This window comes from Puma concolor, chromosome F2, assembly GCF_028749965.1.
Source record: "Puma concolor isolate L17-30 chromosome F2, mPumCon1.1.hap2, whole genome shotgun sequence".
In the NCBI taxonomy this organism is placed as follows: domain Eukaryota; kingdom Metazoa; phylum Chordata; class Mammalia; order Carnivora; family Felidae; genus Puma; species Puma concolor.
The window spans coordinates 26138118-26154453 of record NC_141684.1 but is presented as its reverse complement, the minus strand read 5'-3'; the positions used below and the strand labels follow the sequence as shown (position 1 = coordinate 26154453).

Sequence of the window (16336 nt, the reverse complement as noted above, 5' to 3'; positions counted from 1 at the left end):
GGGTTTACTGGTATGTAACAATGACAGATTAAATATGGCACTACAAATGTTTCACCGAAGGGAAAAAGCTACATAAAAATGAAAAAATGCATCAGATATTAAATCTATAACACAACATACAAAACTGTTGGTTCTTTTCTGTCATTTATTTATGCTTAGCTACGAGAGGATATAAATTTCATAATGCATATAAATTATCAACTTCAACTTATAAATTTTGAAGAAAATACTTGCAAATAATGTTACTTGTTTTAGGAAGATATTCATCACAAATGTATGTTAGGTTGTACATACAGAAAATTTTTTGACAATAAATATAAATGAGGCTCATTAAAATGAATTTTGTAAGAAGGGCTATTTCTATCTCTCCATTTCTCTATCTGTATCTATTTTTACAGATGATATTTGACTTAAAGCTTTATTTAAAAATTATATTCGTTCAAAGTTATTAGATACACAAACATGCTAGTGAAAAATCAGATACGATATATATACATATATATACGTATATGTATATACGTATATATATGTGTGTATATATACATATATGTGTGTGTGTGTATATATATGTATATATATGTGTATGTGTATATATATATATATATATATATATATATATATATATATACTGAACCGCAGAGTGTGTTTTAATTCTTGACCTCAGTTTATTCTTATTATTTTTTCATATGACACCAAAGAGGAAGCATGCCTGATATTAGCTTCTCAATTCATAGCCTTTGTTGTGAACTTCTGTTTATTTCTTGTAGTCATTGATTAATGCAGTTTTACTAGTTAATATCTATGGAAAATCTTGCTTTCCTCCCAAATTATCTTCCCAAGTAAGCAATTTAGGTGGAAGCCCGAGAAGTTAGGGTAGAACAAGAATTATTTGACCCTGAATCCATTGCTTGCCACAGCTATCCAAGGAGAAAGATTCCTGGTCCACTAACGAACATCTTTGTGGGAAGTGGCTGGGATAAAAGTGAGGAGAGGTAGTTATATTATTCTTTCCTGTTTTGAGAACTGCACTTCAATTAATAAGCCTCTAATTTAAATGTTGGAAGTTACATTGAAACACAAATCAGCTAATGTAAGTCTTCTACCTAAAACCTCTTAATTTATTTAATTCATTCTATAACTGTCTATTTAGAACCCATTTTTTACCACATTCTATCCTTGTGCTGGGGATAGAGACAGACTTTCTTCCCTTCTTTGGAGAAATACACAACAGATAGGAAAGTATTAGATAATACGATGTCATATAAAATCTTCAAATACTCATAAGTATTATGAAGTGCTGTAACGAAAAATAAAGCATGGAGACGGAGGGTGATAGAGGTGGTCAGTGACAGGGGAGGAAAGAACATGACATTTGAGAGATATGTGAATGAAGTGAGAGAACAACTGGTTCGGTCATTCTCCTCATGATATTTTTGGATGGATCCCAGAATGCCCTGTGTGATCTGGGCTTTCTTCAGCTCTACAGTCTCTGTTTCTTCAATCATCCTCTTACCCACCATGCCACACGACCTCTGCCATCTTTTTAATTCTAGGAGACGGCAGGGTCTTCATGGACCTTTGCAAGCAAATTTTATTATTTTATTTTATTTTATTTTAATTTATTTTATTTTATTTTATTTCATTTCCTTTTATTTTATATGTTTATTTCTGAGAGAGAGAGAGAGAGAGTGCGCGTGCAGTCACAGGAGACAGGCAGAAAGAGAGGGGAACAGAGGATACAAAATAGGCTCCATGCTGACAGTAAAGGCCCAACTGAGCCACCCAGGCACCCCTGGGAGCAGTTTTAACTCTGCCCCAGACACTTTCCTCTTTGCATTGCTAATCACTTGTCTTCCTTCAAGATTGCCTTAAATCTCACCTGCTCCAAAAGGCCTTCACTACTGATACTTCTAAGCAGAATCCCTTTCATTCCACTTAGAATGTTTCTTTCAAATTGTGACTGTTAATTTCTGTGTTTACTTTTTTATTTTCTGTCTAAATCCCTAGCTGGAAGCTTCCTAAGGCAGCGAGTTAGTTTTGTTTTGTTTTGTTTTGTTTTGCTTTGTTTTGTTTTGTTTTTTAATCTCTTGTAGACCAGCTTTCTAATCAATAAAAGTGTAGACTTCCCTAGGACAAGTTTAGCACTTATAGTATTGGTGCTTATCTGGCTACTCTAAGATACATGACATCTTATATGGTAGATATATGGTAGAGATCAACTCAGACTGAGAGTTTATAAGGGGATATGGAAGAAGTCCTCCCAGGAAAAAGAAAAAAAAAAAAAAGACAGCCACCGCATCCTACCTATACCTGCAATTTTTGCTTTCTTTCTCCTATCTTTGCCCAATGTGAGCGGTTGTACTGGTAGGTCAGGATAGGGCTGAAATTCAAGCAAGATATGTAATGCAGAGCAAAGGGATTACACAGAATCCTACACTTCAATGATATGTGTATCCAATGTGACTGGTTGTGTGAGGATAATCAGATCATCCAAGTGACTCTCCTTTACCTTGGTTAAACATTTCCAGAAGCTAAACAACCTATAATGCCAAGAAGAACCAGTACAGGATACACAGGAAAAACACTGCACTCCTTCTCTGTCCTCACTACCCGGCTGCAGCTGCTGTTGGTTGAGGTGCAGGGCAGCTGGGGCAGGAAATGGTGTCCCAGAATGGTAACTGTGATTCTTGTAACTCTGAGGTTGTCATTAAGATGACCTTCTACTCTGCGGTAAAATATCTCCAGGGGGAGACAGCAAAAGCTTGCAGCTCTCTCCAGTTCCTTTTTCAGTCTCTCTTGGCAGGCTTCTATTCTGAATTCTTAGAAACATCTGCTGATGGCTTCTGATGACTAATATCAGCAGGGAGTCTCCGCAAGGATATTCCAAGTTCTGAAATGTGTGAGAGCGTGTGTTATCTGCACAGCAGGAAGCTCAGCTCAAACACTGGTGGTGGAGACATTATGCTCAGCACACTGGGGATAAGGTGGGGTGGGGAGGCGATGGTGTGACTACTGGTGGCAGTGGTGATAGTAGGAATGTTATTATTAACATTTTATAAACATATACTCTATTCCAGACTCTGTTCTAGGTGTATGGCATGCCTTATCTCACATAATCCTTCCAAGGGCCCTATGAGAAAGGCAGTATAATTTTTATTTTACTATTCAGGAAAGGAAAATGCTGAAAGTCAATGATTGTTAGTGGAAATACCAACCTCTCATAAACAAACAAACAAACTGTGTTGCTTCAGTTTTCAAGATGTTAAAATGAAGCTGCACCTAACTTTAGTAAAAATGCAATCTAGAATATTGGTCATATAATTATGGAATTAACTAGAAGGCATGTGACAAAGAAATGAGTTATTAAAATATTAATTTTAAGAATAAGAGAAATATAATGCTTCATAGAATAAATATATAGCCTACCCAAGAAGAGAGATTTTATGTTCTGTTTCTTTATACTTCTTCATGCCTTCATTTACAAAAACATACATCAGGAAAATGATGGTTGTAACAAGAAAAACAAATTTTAAACAGTTATAACTTACGTGATTAAAAAGGGATATGGTCTTAAAGACTGTGCCATATTATTGCTTCTTTAAAAAGTTATTAAGATTCACTCAGAAGCTATGAGTAGACTCAGGTTAAGTGCTTTTAAAGCCAGTACAGCGTTTTGCTTACAGTAAACTATAAATAAAGACTGCTTTACTTAAATAAGGAAATATTGGTTTAATAACTCATTATATCATAGGTGATTTTTATAATGTAAAATTGCCAACAATATTTGCTGATCAGATAGATATTTACACCAGCTATTCAACAGCAAATACTTGTTAAATATTTGTTGTTGTCAGAGATGTTACCATGCTCACTCATAACCATCCCTCCCTTTCTCATTATTATGGAGGAACACTGCTCATTCCAGAACTCTTCCTTGATATGAATGATATTTAAAGGGCTGACCCTTTAATGAATAGATGCTATAAGTATGTGGTTTAGTTTAGAGACGTTTTAATGTCTCTCCTACACAAAAGAGTCTTCTTTACTTGTTTTCTATTTTACTGCCTTCTCCTTTTCTGCCTGTGTTTTTCACCAGTAAAGACCGTGATGGTTAGAAGAGTTTCAGAAGGAGGAAAGGAATTCTTTGCTGGAATAAAATACTATGTCTCAAAATTGCCACCGTAGCTGGATACACACCACAATTTTGTACACTAACAACTGAAGATGCACATCAATGTTTCTATTCCCTATGTCCTATAATCCTAGTATAATCCCCTGCTAGGGAAAGAGAGTGAAAGGTGTGAAATAGGAATGGCATAGAATTTTAAAACAACTGAAAGATATTTAAATGTGTCTATAGATAAAGGGATCTCTCTGGGAAGAAAAAGAGTAGGACATAATTCAAAGATTTCAAAGTTTGCCTTTATCACTTTCCTACATCTTGAATATTAATTAGAGTAGCTCTCTTTTGCTGGATGAAGACACCATCCTTTAAAAGCCCTATGCTCCCCAATTTCTTTGCCCTTCCTCATTCCACCTGTGGTAGACAGAATATTGACCTCCCAGTGGGATCCATGACTTAATCCAGGAAATTTGTGAATCAATTACTTCACATGTTAAAAAGGAACTTGCAGATGTGATTAAGGTTAAGGCCTCTGAGATAGAAAATTTATCCTAGATTACCCAGGTGGGCCCAATCTAATCACACAAGTCCTTAAAAATAGAGGAAGAAGGCAGAAGAGTATGACAGAGAAATGTGATATCAGAAGGACTAGACCACCTTTGCTGAATTTGAAGATGGAAGAAGGCAGCTGGGAATGTCTTTCAGCTGAGAGTCAGCCAAAAACAAAACAAAACAAAACAACAACAAAAAAACAACAAAGAAACAACAAAAAAACAACAAACAAAAAACCCCAAAACCAAACAAACCAAACAAGCAAACAAACAAACAAACAAAAAACTGGGCACTTGACCCTACAATCAACAGGAATTTAATTCTTCCAACAACACAAATAAATAGGAAACATTTTTCCCTAACGCGTCCAGAAAGAAACATAGCTTGCTGACATTTTAATTTTATTGCAGTGAGACCTGCACTGAACTTTTGACCCACAGAACTGTAAGGCAACAAATATGTGTTGTTCTAAGCCACAAAGTTTATGGTAATTTGCTACAGCAGCAATAGTCATGACCATCATATCACCCAACCATCATAACTCTTGTAAGTACTGCTTAGTGTGGCCACTCACTCACCCTTCAAATTTAGACAAGTCACTTAAGTTCTCTAAACCTGTTTTTACACATATAAAATAGACATACTATGTCTAGACCAACTACTTCATACAGTTAGTGGGAGGATTAAATGAGATGATGCATAAACAGAGCTTAGAATAGGGCCTAACATACCAGTTTTGTAACAGAGAATGTCATACCTTTCCCAAACATCCTATTACCCATCTTCCATGGCGGTAGCATTTCTAGCTGGTACCAAGTTACCCTAAATTAAGACCATACTTTCTATCGTTTTTGCAGCTGAGTATGATCATGTTACTAAACTATGGTAAAAATATGTGTGTGTGTGTGTGTGTGTGTGTGTGTGTGTAGCACAGATTCTAGAAAGTTTTCTTAAGAAACAGCTTGCAATTGTCCTTTGCCCTCCTTTTTATCACTTGCTTCCTGAAATGCGTGAGACACCGTGTTGAAGCCTGAGACACAATACTGGAACTTGAGGGCAATGGCCATACCCTAGAATGGTAGAGTAGTAATTAGCCTAAGTCCCTGAGGAATTCCTGGAGTAGAGCCATCAGAAGTTATAGACCACATACCTATCTTGCTCAAGTCTCTCTTGTTGGGGGGGTTTTCTGTCTTTGAAAGCCAAACCTAATCCTTATTAAGTCTGTATATCCTGGTATTTTTAATTAAGGATTTCTTTGTCCAGTCTCCTATTTTCTTCTATGCCAACCCCCAAAAGACTTTATTTGGCTGCATTAAGTATACAAATTGTCACCATTTATGTGAATCATTTAATATTTAAGCTTAATTATCATGTAGCACAGTTCTGATTAAGCATATCACTCAAAAACCATTATAATATTGAGGTTAAAGTGTTTGGGATGCCCAACCATTAGCAGTGGGAAGAGGAGTGAAAAAATAATCTAAATAAAACTATTTTGTATTTTGCATACTTTGCCTCCTTTTTTTTTTTCTGAAGAATCAGAGAAATTCCTAGGAAGAGCTAACAAATATAAATAAACCAGTGAGATTTTTACCTAGAAATATTTTATCAGTTCTTTCGATAAATATTCATTTGAATAACTTTTACAAAACAGCTATTATATTAGGAGTTAAGGATGCAAAGATTCAAAAGTGTTTTTTGTTACTAAGTGTGACACTAAGGAAAACAGGTGAGCAAACAGATAATTACAATATAATATGACAACTGGTGAACCAGTATGCAGAGTAGGATCCTAAGTCAATCTAGGTGGGAGGACAGGAAAGGATTCCATGAACAGTGAAACATGAGTTGAGGCCTAAAGAATGGCCAGGAATAAACTGGGTCAGGAGTTAAGAGAGGTGCAAACAGAGTAGGGAAGTATAGAGAGCAGTATGTCCCCCAAACTAGAGGGTTCTGGTAATGCACTGGTGTAAAGTAAAGTGTTGGGTCATGGGCCTTGAGCTATAAGAGAAGTTCAAGTTGTTGATGGATTCATCCATGAAGCTGTACAGATCTATTTAAATATTTTACCAAGAAAGGAGATAACATTTCATTTTGGAATACAAATTCACAACGGATTTGTTGATAGGCATCAAAATGAGAGAAAGATTCTACAGTTGGGAAGTTGGTTGATAATTCATAGGAGAAATAATGAAAACTTGGATGAGAGAGAGTTAATCAACTTTGAGGCACACTAATGAGCTATATTGAATCTACTGGACATTTTATTTAGACTTGTGAAGGAAGAGAAGAATACAGAATGAAAAAATATTTAAATTCAGGACATAGAGGAAACTGAATTTTAAGGAAATGGCAGAAAGGATGAATACCAGGAAAAGATTGAGAAGGGAAAAATTAAGGAAATCAAAGCACAAAGAAGTCAAGGGAAGAGAGTTTCAAGAAGCAGGTAGTAGTCAATAATGTCAATTAGTTAATTGTCAATTAGTTAATTCTTTCTTTTTCACTTTACTAATCTTTATTACTCATCTTTATTATAAAATATAACATATGATTGAAATATAACAGAATTTTTGTTAGCATAAAATTAAAGAGGAAAAATTAACTGAGGTCCTCTATCCAAGGATAACCCATTTTACATTTCAGAATATTTATTTTTGTTTTTTACTTAATGACATTTATTTATAGACAACTATTCATTGCGCCTGCACTAATTCATTTCAAATAAAAATTTCAACTAAATAAACCATTTGACACAACACATTTCATTGGCAAGTGCTATACAGGTATGATTCAGTCATGAGGAGGGAAAATAAAGGTCAATGCCTTTGACAGCTCACTTACTTCCAAGGTTAGGATACCCTATAAATGGTAAACACAGACACTTTTCCAGGCTTGAGGAATCTTCTAGTTGTTTTCCCTGGTTTCCAACCTATTGCTTTATGCCAAGATCTGTACTTTACTCCTGGGTTCTTTCTGAATCATGACTTGGTAGGACCACCCACTTGGCTTTGATTTGTTCTGAACTGTTGCCTGAGGCTGGCTCTCATTAGCTCCTCCTCAACTGTAGCAGATACTGTCAGTGCTCCATCCAGATTTCCCGCAAATGTTTCTGGTCCTTCTGTAATCTGTTTTCTATCACCACATTCATTTGCCTCTAAATGTCTAGAGATATGTCTTCTGGAGGCTTCCTTCAGTCTATGGGAACTGTTATGCCCACTCATGAGCCCTGAAGGGCCTGGGTAACCCTTAGCCTACAGTTATGGGTGGAGAAGAAAGATAGCTCAGCTCCCTTGTAGTGAGTTGGAACAAAGTCTGATGTATAATTTACACAGACATAGGATCAAGCTACAGCTTGGATTTTGCCTGAAATTTCACCCTTGTTTAACTTTTTTCCAGTCCTGCTTCCCCCACTCTCTTAATAGTTTCCTCGGTGCACTTCCTTAAAATATCACTTGCATATAAATCCTTGTCTTGACTCTGTTTTTTGCAGAAAAGACAGCTGCAGTCTGCAGGAAAGTGACACTTTCTATATCTGGCTGAGGTCTCAGACCTGGCACTGAAGCTTGGCACAGGTCCCAAAGCTCTGACTCTTTGGCACAAAGAGCTAGTGCCTGTAAGTGGGCAGGCTAAACGAAGTGGCAAGAGGCTAGCTGCAGTGATGGAACAGTGACAATATGGAAAGGCTTTTGATGTTAGTGTTCCGGGTGGAAGTCAGGGTGTATTCTGATGCCTGAAGAGTTTATGGGGAGGAGCACTGAATGGGTCTTTAATGGATCTAAACAAAAAACATGGACTTAAATGTTGTACTGGGTATATGAATAAAATATTTCACAATTTAATTACATTACCACATCATAAAATAGAGCCTGACTACTTATTCTTGAAATAAACAGTAGAATGAAATGACCTGCCTAGAAAGGGATAAGATTTCCTTTTAGAAGAGGTTGTCCTTCTTGACCTGCATCTAAGTTTGAGACAGGTGTCCCATCTATCATGTCACTTCAACAGAAACCTGTGTCAAAATAATATAAAATGTTACAGTAAAATTTTATCAGAACTATATGAAAAGTCCAATAAGTATGCTTTATGTTAGCGCTTGAGAAAATAATATACATGTATAAATATTACTAAAAATATTATAGAGTTAACATTTATTTATAAAGCAGTATAACTGCCACCAAAATATTTCCCATTCGTTGTGCACTAACTTTAGACTATGCTTGATACAAATGCCTAATAATTTCTCAAATATTCCATATGCATTGCTTATTCTTGTCCATTAGTTCTTTTTTTTTTTAATGTTTACTTATTTTTGAGAAAGAGCACATGCATGCAGACGTGAGACGAGAGAGAGGGGGAGACAGAGAATTCCAAGCAGGCTCCATAGTGTCAGCACAGAGCCTCACGTGGGGCTCCAACTCACAAACCCTGAGATCATGACCTCAGCAGAAATCCAGAGTCAGATGCTTAACCAACTGAGCCACCCAAGTGCCCCATTAGTTCTTTTATTTATACAATAAATGTTAACAGGGCACCCACTGTGAGCTATGTACTATTCTTATGCTTAAAGCTCCTTAATTATTTAACATATCTCAACATATGTATTATGATCTATTTGATGATGTCATCCACCTAAAATTGTCTTTGGAATAAGGGGTAGCATAAATATTTACATAATACATTAAATTTAGAAGATAATGTCCAATGTACAAAGTGTCGTATTGTTTGCTGACTTGGGTGTTCCTCCAACACTCCTATGACATGGCCAGGCAAGGATAATTATTCCTGCATTGAAGATGAGGAAACTGAGATTCGGAGATGCAAAATTACTTGAACAAGAATTCAGGGTTTCTGACTCTTAGATCAAAACTCTGCCCAGTATCCCTCTGCATAGAATAATAAGGAAGTTATTTCTAAATAGGTGAGGAATACCCAGCGTGAGTTCTTAAATATATACACTTAAAATCATGCCATTGCCATACATAGGTTACAGTCAGCCGTATTCTTTGAGTCACGAGGTACAATTGTGAGCCAAATTTAGAAACAAATTAAGTATTCATAGTCCTGGAATACAAAAAAAAAGTGTGTTTTTGGCTAGTGTTATCCCATATTTTTTTTTAAGTCATAGTCAATTCACATCCTTTTGATGACCAATTTTATATCTTCTGGTACTTTAGACTTCTGCTAAACTAGTGAGAGTTAAAATTTAGACTGAAGTCGACCTCACATGCCTGTTTTTATTTTCTCTTAATTATATTCTTCTATGCCCAATTTAATCTTGTTATTAGTGACCTCCCAGTGGGTTTTATTTTGTCAGTTGTGAGATTTTTTTGACATCCTGGAGACGTCAGTATTATTCTCACAAATAGCTATCCAATGTGGATAAAAACACGTCGCTTTAAAGTGAGAATATGAACTGGACAAAAATCCATAAAGAATTCTATTCCACACATTTTTATCTTGGTTCTGCACATTATACTGAAGATCTAATTAATAAAAAAAAAAAACTGTACCTTATACTGAAGAGCTATTTAATTAAAAAAAGCTATTTTGACTTTACTATTAATTTATGTTTACATTTGAAAACCCACTTCTCAAAAGGTCACTAGACATCCAAGAAATTAGAGTAGAAGTACCCAACATTACCTTGTGTTTTCAAGAGCTAGAACCTTTGTATCCCAATATTGATGAAGATAGAAGAAATAAGAATATAATCAATTTGCAGGATATGTATTAGAGAGTAAACTGGGGAGATAAATATTGCAACAGATTCTTTACTGTCAAGAGACAATAAAAATTATGACTGTATCACTAGCTTCCTGCCTCAGGGTTCCTAGTGATGATTAATAGAAACCTATTTTGGCTGACTTAGGTAAAACAATAATAATAATAACGTAACTAGATAAAGATATGGGGTAGTTCATAGAAGTAAGGAAAAGCTAAAATCCCAGCTTGCCAATGGAGGCATCCTTCTTGCTTTTCCTTGAAGCCCCTACAAAACTTCACATGAGGCAATTGCCTTGCAATGGGATGTTTATTTTCCTGAAGACCAACCACTAACCACTATCTCCTCATATTCCCTAAAACAGAACCAAACTCTCCATGGTGACGTTCAATATTTTCCCTGAACAATATGGTAGCCACCAGCAACATGTGGCTATTGCGTACTACAAATGTGGCTCATTTGAACTGAGATATCCTTTAAGTATTAAGCACGTTCCAGATTTCAAAGATTTAAAATGAAATAAAATGATGGTAAATTATTGCATTAATAATTGTGTTCTGATTACATGAAATTATAATATTGAGGTTAAATAAAATATGACATTAAAATTAATTTCATCTTTTAAAACTGTAGCTACTAGAAAATTTAAAATTATATATGTGGCTCACATATTTCTTTCTTTTTTTAATGTGTATTCATTTTTGAGAGAGAGACAAAGACAGAGAGGGGGTGGGGTAGGGGCTGAGACAGAGAGGGAGACACAGAATCCAAAGCAGCCTCCAGGCTCTGAGCTGTCAGCACAGAGCCAGACACAGGGCTTGAACTCTGGAGCCGTGAGATCATGACCTGAGCTGAAGTTGGACACTTAACTGACTGAGCCACCCAGGCGCCCCTCACATATTTCTATTGGACAATGTTCTTGTAGACAGCCTCCAAAATTTTTTCAAGACATAGATCAAAGAGTTTTGACAACTACTTTATCCTACAGTTAAAACATTTTTTAAATGTTTATTTTTGAGAGAGAGAGAGAAAGAGAGACAGAGTACAAGCAGGGGAGGGGAAGAGAGAGAGGGAGACACAGAATCTGAAGCAGGCTCCAGGCTCAAAGCTGTCATCACAGAACTGAATGCGAGGGTCAAACTCACCAACCGTGAGATCATGACCTGAGCCAAAGTCAGACACTTAATTGACTGAGCCACCCAGGCACCCCTCTCCTATAGTTTCAAATGGACATCTTTTTTTTTTCTTTTTAAGTGTGAATAGCTGCAAAATATGCAAGTTCTACTACACTATAATTTTATAAATATTTGAAATACAGTTTCCTTAAAATCTTGTTAACATTAGTCCATTTAATTTCTAGAAAACGTCCACTGTATATTATAATTGCAAAGACTGTAATATCAATCAGACAAATTAGGAAATCTATGTGTTCAATAAACCAGACTTTGTGTTTCAATTCAGGTTACTCTATAATTCTATGTATTGTAAATTCTAATTCTAGCATACACAGAGATACAGATAGATTAAAAGATAGGTGGGTGGATAGATGATACATATGCATATACACAAACATACACGTGAACGTACATTAAGAGATAAAAAGGGGACTTTCTGTAAGTTTGTTTTGTAGATGAAATAAGGTATTGTCTTCTTCAAGTATTTCTTAGTGAATCTATTTTTTGCTTTGATCTCAAAGACTCTCCCCTCAGGAACTATATGCACATAGAATGTTCTACTCTGGATCGCTAGAATTTTATTTACACTCATTTCAGCTGGAAAAGTAATATGTGACTTTCTTTTGAAACCGTGAAAGACAATCACGAAAAGGAAAGTGATAAAAGAGAACAAACAGATAGAAGTAGGTTCTTAAGCTGGACTCTGTTAGAAAGTGGAATACTTGAAAACGGTGTTCAGCTCTACCCCCTGTCCCCCCCCGCCCGCCCATACACACACCCTGGAAATTGTTCGTGTATTCCAGCACACACATACAAAAGACTGAAGACAAATGCACGAGAAAACTGAAATCAAGGAAGATCCTCCTCATACAAATTAAGGAAAAGCTCAAGACAGAGAAGTATTTACTTCACACATGGAGCTAATGTTAAATGCATATTGTATTGCAAGAAGAAAAATCAATTCAATAACCAGTCTAGTTTAAAGTATTTCTTCTAAAAAGAAAAAAAATAAATAAATAAATAAATAAAGTATTTCTTCTAATATTCTGATTTGCTGTTGTGGTGAAGAAGCCCTCAATTATGTTCATCATTGAAATTCTAAGATTAAAGGAAATATTCCCTTACAGAAGCTTGTGGAAGGGGTATAAAGTAACCTTAAACACATATATTACTTTAACATTGCAATGCTCAGTCATTATATTTTATGTTTAGTAAGCTTAATGGCAATGTTTGTAAACTGAGAAATAAAAAATGAGTATAATTTAATGTTTAGTCACCTATAAATTAATCATCGCATAATCAAATGTGGAAGAAAATGGTATATAGTGACATTTTTTTCTGCATCAACATGTCAATTAAATCTAACAAATAAGTAAAGACAAACACATTTCCTAATGAGACAGCAACATTTGGCAAAATAGATGCCATTTAAAATGATCCTATTTTGAACAAGCCATTTCATGTTTCCTTATCTAGTCAGTATAATAATTTTATGATATAATATTATTATTTCTAATAGAGGAAAAAGAAAAACTAGTTAAGAGGAATCAAAGATCATGCCTGTCTACAAATGTGTAACTACTAAGAGAGACAGTATGGATTTGAAATCAGTTCCAGTCAGTTTAATCCAGCTTCAAATCTCAAGAGATTTTTCCACCAATCATATTTGTGGTTTGGACAATGAGAACACCATGATTGCTTTTAAAATGATCAAACATAAAGAAAAACATGTACAGTGATATTTGAAGAAAATTATAGATATTGAGGTATTAGGCATCTTGGTTAATTGAGATTTATACCAACTAGGAAAGCTGTTCTATGCCAGTGACCGCCTTCCTGAAAGAGATCTGATGTGAGAATCTATAGAAGCGAAACAGGATTTTTCAAACTGTGTTATAACCTGTTAGTGTATCATGAAATGAATTTATTGAGGCATGACCCAATTTTAAAAACAAATAGGTCAATATAGATTAGAATAAAAAATAGAGAAGTGAATTCACATATTAAGGGAAAATATTATTTTGTGGCATTGTGTGTACGTGAGTGAATTGGGCCACAATGTAAAAAAAAAAATTCTAACTGCGGGTCATGGTTAAAAATGCTTGAAAACCAATTTCTATAAGGATATCTTAAAATAGAGGTAAACCAACAGATCAAAAATTAATGTCCTCAGTCAGGTACTTGATAAAAATAGCAAAGAAATGAAAGTAATTATGTCCTCCTTAGAAAATAAATTGGATTTTTTTAGAAGAAAAAGAAGAGATAAAAGTTTGGTAGATTGAGTAAGATAAACAAGGGGAAATGTGATGACCTCTGTGAAACTTCAGGTATCTCAGTAAATGAGAATGAATTAAACTTAGCAAAGCAGACATCTCATCGAACAGGAGATAATTACCACGTTTTGATGACAATTACAGGTAATTATCATGACACAAAAAGATTTCTATCTCAATGCAAGATTAATATAATGTGTTTGTTCCATACTTCATAATGAATTTACTTCATGCTTATCTTGGTGTAAGATACTTACAGCACCTTAGTGTGAGATACATCCTTGTAATAACACATATCTTAAGAAGTACACAGTTCTGACCTTTGCCAGCTATGTGATCTTAGATAAGTTATTCAGTCTCCATGTTAAACGCAGACAATAAAAGTGTCTACTTCACAGGGGAGTCTTAGGAGGATTAAACAATTCATAAAAAGTGCTGTGAATAGCATCTGGCATGTTGCTAAGCCTTCAATAAATGCAAGTTTATTTTTCAAGTACTACATGATTTTTTAAAGTATTTCAACAACCCATAATTCATACAGAGAAGATATCTGACAAATAAAATATTTGTTCAACTGAACTGACGACACAGGTTGGGTGAGCAAAATAGTTTCTTTATACAGAGGAAAGGTTAGATTTAGTGATTTTCCCAAGTTTACACAGTTACTTTGGGGCAGAAGCCTTCTGATCTAGTTCTGATTCATAAATTGGGGCTTGCCTATGAGGCAAGTGTAACTGACCACTGAATTGATTTTTAAAACCATGCTGCTGCCCTTAGGATAACGATTCATGAACATAAAACATTCTGGCAGGCAGTATACACTTTATCTAATAATAATGAGTTAATGTGTTTTAAGTCCTCACTATATTAAGCACTCTGTAGTCATTACCTCACTTATTTCTTACAGCACTGTGAAATGCATTCTCCCAATATCCCCATTTTTATAGATAAAGAGACAGAATTATAGGGAGGTTAAATAACTTGATCAAAGGTATCAGTAAATTGTAAGTCAGTATTTGAACTACCATCTGAATCAGTTTTATGGGCTCTACTACCAAACTTTCCTTCACTAACCCGGAAAAGATACCAAACAATCTGAGAGGAATTCTGATTCTGTCTAGTTAGGTACTCTCTGTATTCTTCAAAGGAGAAGGAGGATAGAGAGAAGACAGGAAAACTAGCTGTTTTTTTCATCTTCTCTTACATTCATTCAGCATAATATTCTTATTTGAAGTATTGTGGCACATGCATGTTTAGATGTATTACTCATTTATAGTCAAACAGAAAGACAATCTAACCTTTTGAAATACCCATAATATGAATCTTCTGTGAGTGGAGACCACAATAAAAGCTACCTTTTATAATAAGGAGTAGCTGTGAGATGTATAGTAATAAGAGAAACATTGAAAGAAAAGGCAGCTTTGTGCCAAAACACGATATATCTGAATGATACGTCAAGCAGAAAAGATAGGAAGCAAAAAGCCATTATTCATGGCTTCTTTAAAAAAAATACATACTTACAACTTCAAAAAAAAGTCTCAGAAAACATTCATCTACAATTTTAATGTGGTGTCACTTATGTTAGTCACCAGGAGGAGAGTTGTGTTATTTAAAGATTGATTTTTCCCAAATTCTCATATAAGTTTACATTTGGATAAGGGAGAAGTAGAAAGTATTGGCAGAAATCATACTCTAGATACAAATTTTCTTTCCTGTACTTCTTCATGATCTCTTTGCCTTTGTCTTTATGATTCTGCTTCCTGCTACAGATGGTTCTACCTTACCTTATTTGTATTCACTGCTGTGATGACCCAGACGCATTGTGCATTGCTGTCATACTGGAATGGAAAGTTGGGAGACGTAAAGGTTCCACTTGGTCCTTGAAGATTAGAGCCACATGTCTTCACTAAAAAAGAAATTGCATTTTAAAAGTGAGCCTATGCCTCATGCAAAGTCTCAGCAATACAGTGTTTTGCAAACAGACTTTAAATTCAAAATTGCACAATTATAGCCACGTTGACATACATATTAGGGCGTTCTGTCACTTATCAAAGTGAGACTATTTTTTATACTCGAAAGTTCACAAGCTCAATATTTTCAACATTCACTGAAAACTAACTATGAATAAAAGTGTGAGGCATTATAAATTATCCTCTGACTGTAAATAGGTTAGGTTAATTAGAGAGAGGTATATTTATGCAATATCATGTTAATAAAAATCTACAAAAAAAAAGAAAGAAAGCCATGGATTGATTAAGCCATCCAGATAGTGTTTTCAATCCTATTTATTAAGTATCCTGGGACTTGAGACTAACTGAGAAATCAATATTAAAACTACTTTTACTGTTCTTATAACTGTAAATTAGACCATTCAGGCTACAAAAAGAGCTGCACTGAGGTAATTTTAATAAATTCCCACAAAAGTTAAATGTTGTAATACTTCTTCAGTTTTCCAACCCTTCTTTCTTCTACTTAAGAAGAGTGAGTG

At 35.0% G+C, this 16336-nt stretch overlaps 1 protein-coding gene across 6 annotated transcripts in view; it reads right to left on the bottom strand.

Annotated features, from left to right (window-relative positions):
* The window catches only part of CSMD3 (CUB and Sushi multiple domains 3), a 1257965-nt gene that overhangs the window by 603111 nt on the left and 638518 nt on the right, over positions 1-16336 (bottom strand). For all 6 annotated transcript variants that reach the window (XM_086695899.1, XM_086695901.1, XM_086695900.1 and 3 more), the window contains one exon: positions 15633-15754. In XM_086695899.1, coding sequence (XP_086552025.1) covers positions 15633-15754 — 122 coding nt within the window. The remainder of the gene's footprint in view (positions 1-15632; positions 15755-16336) is intronic.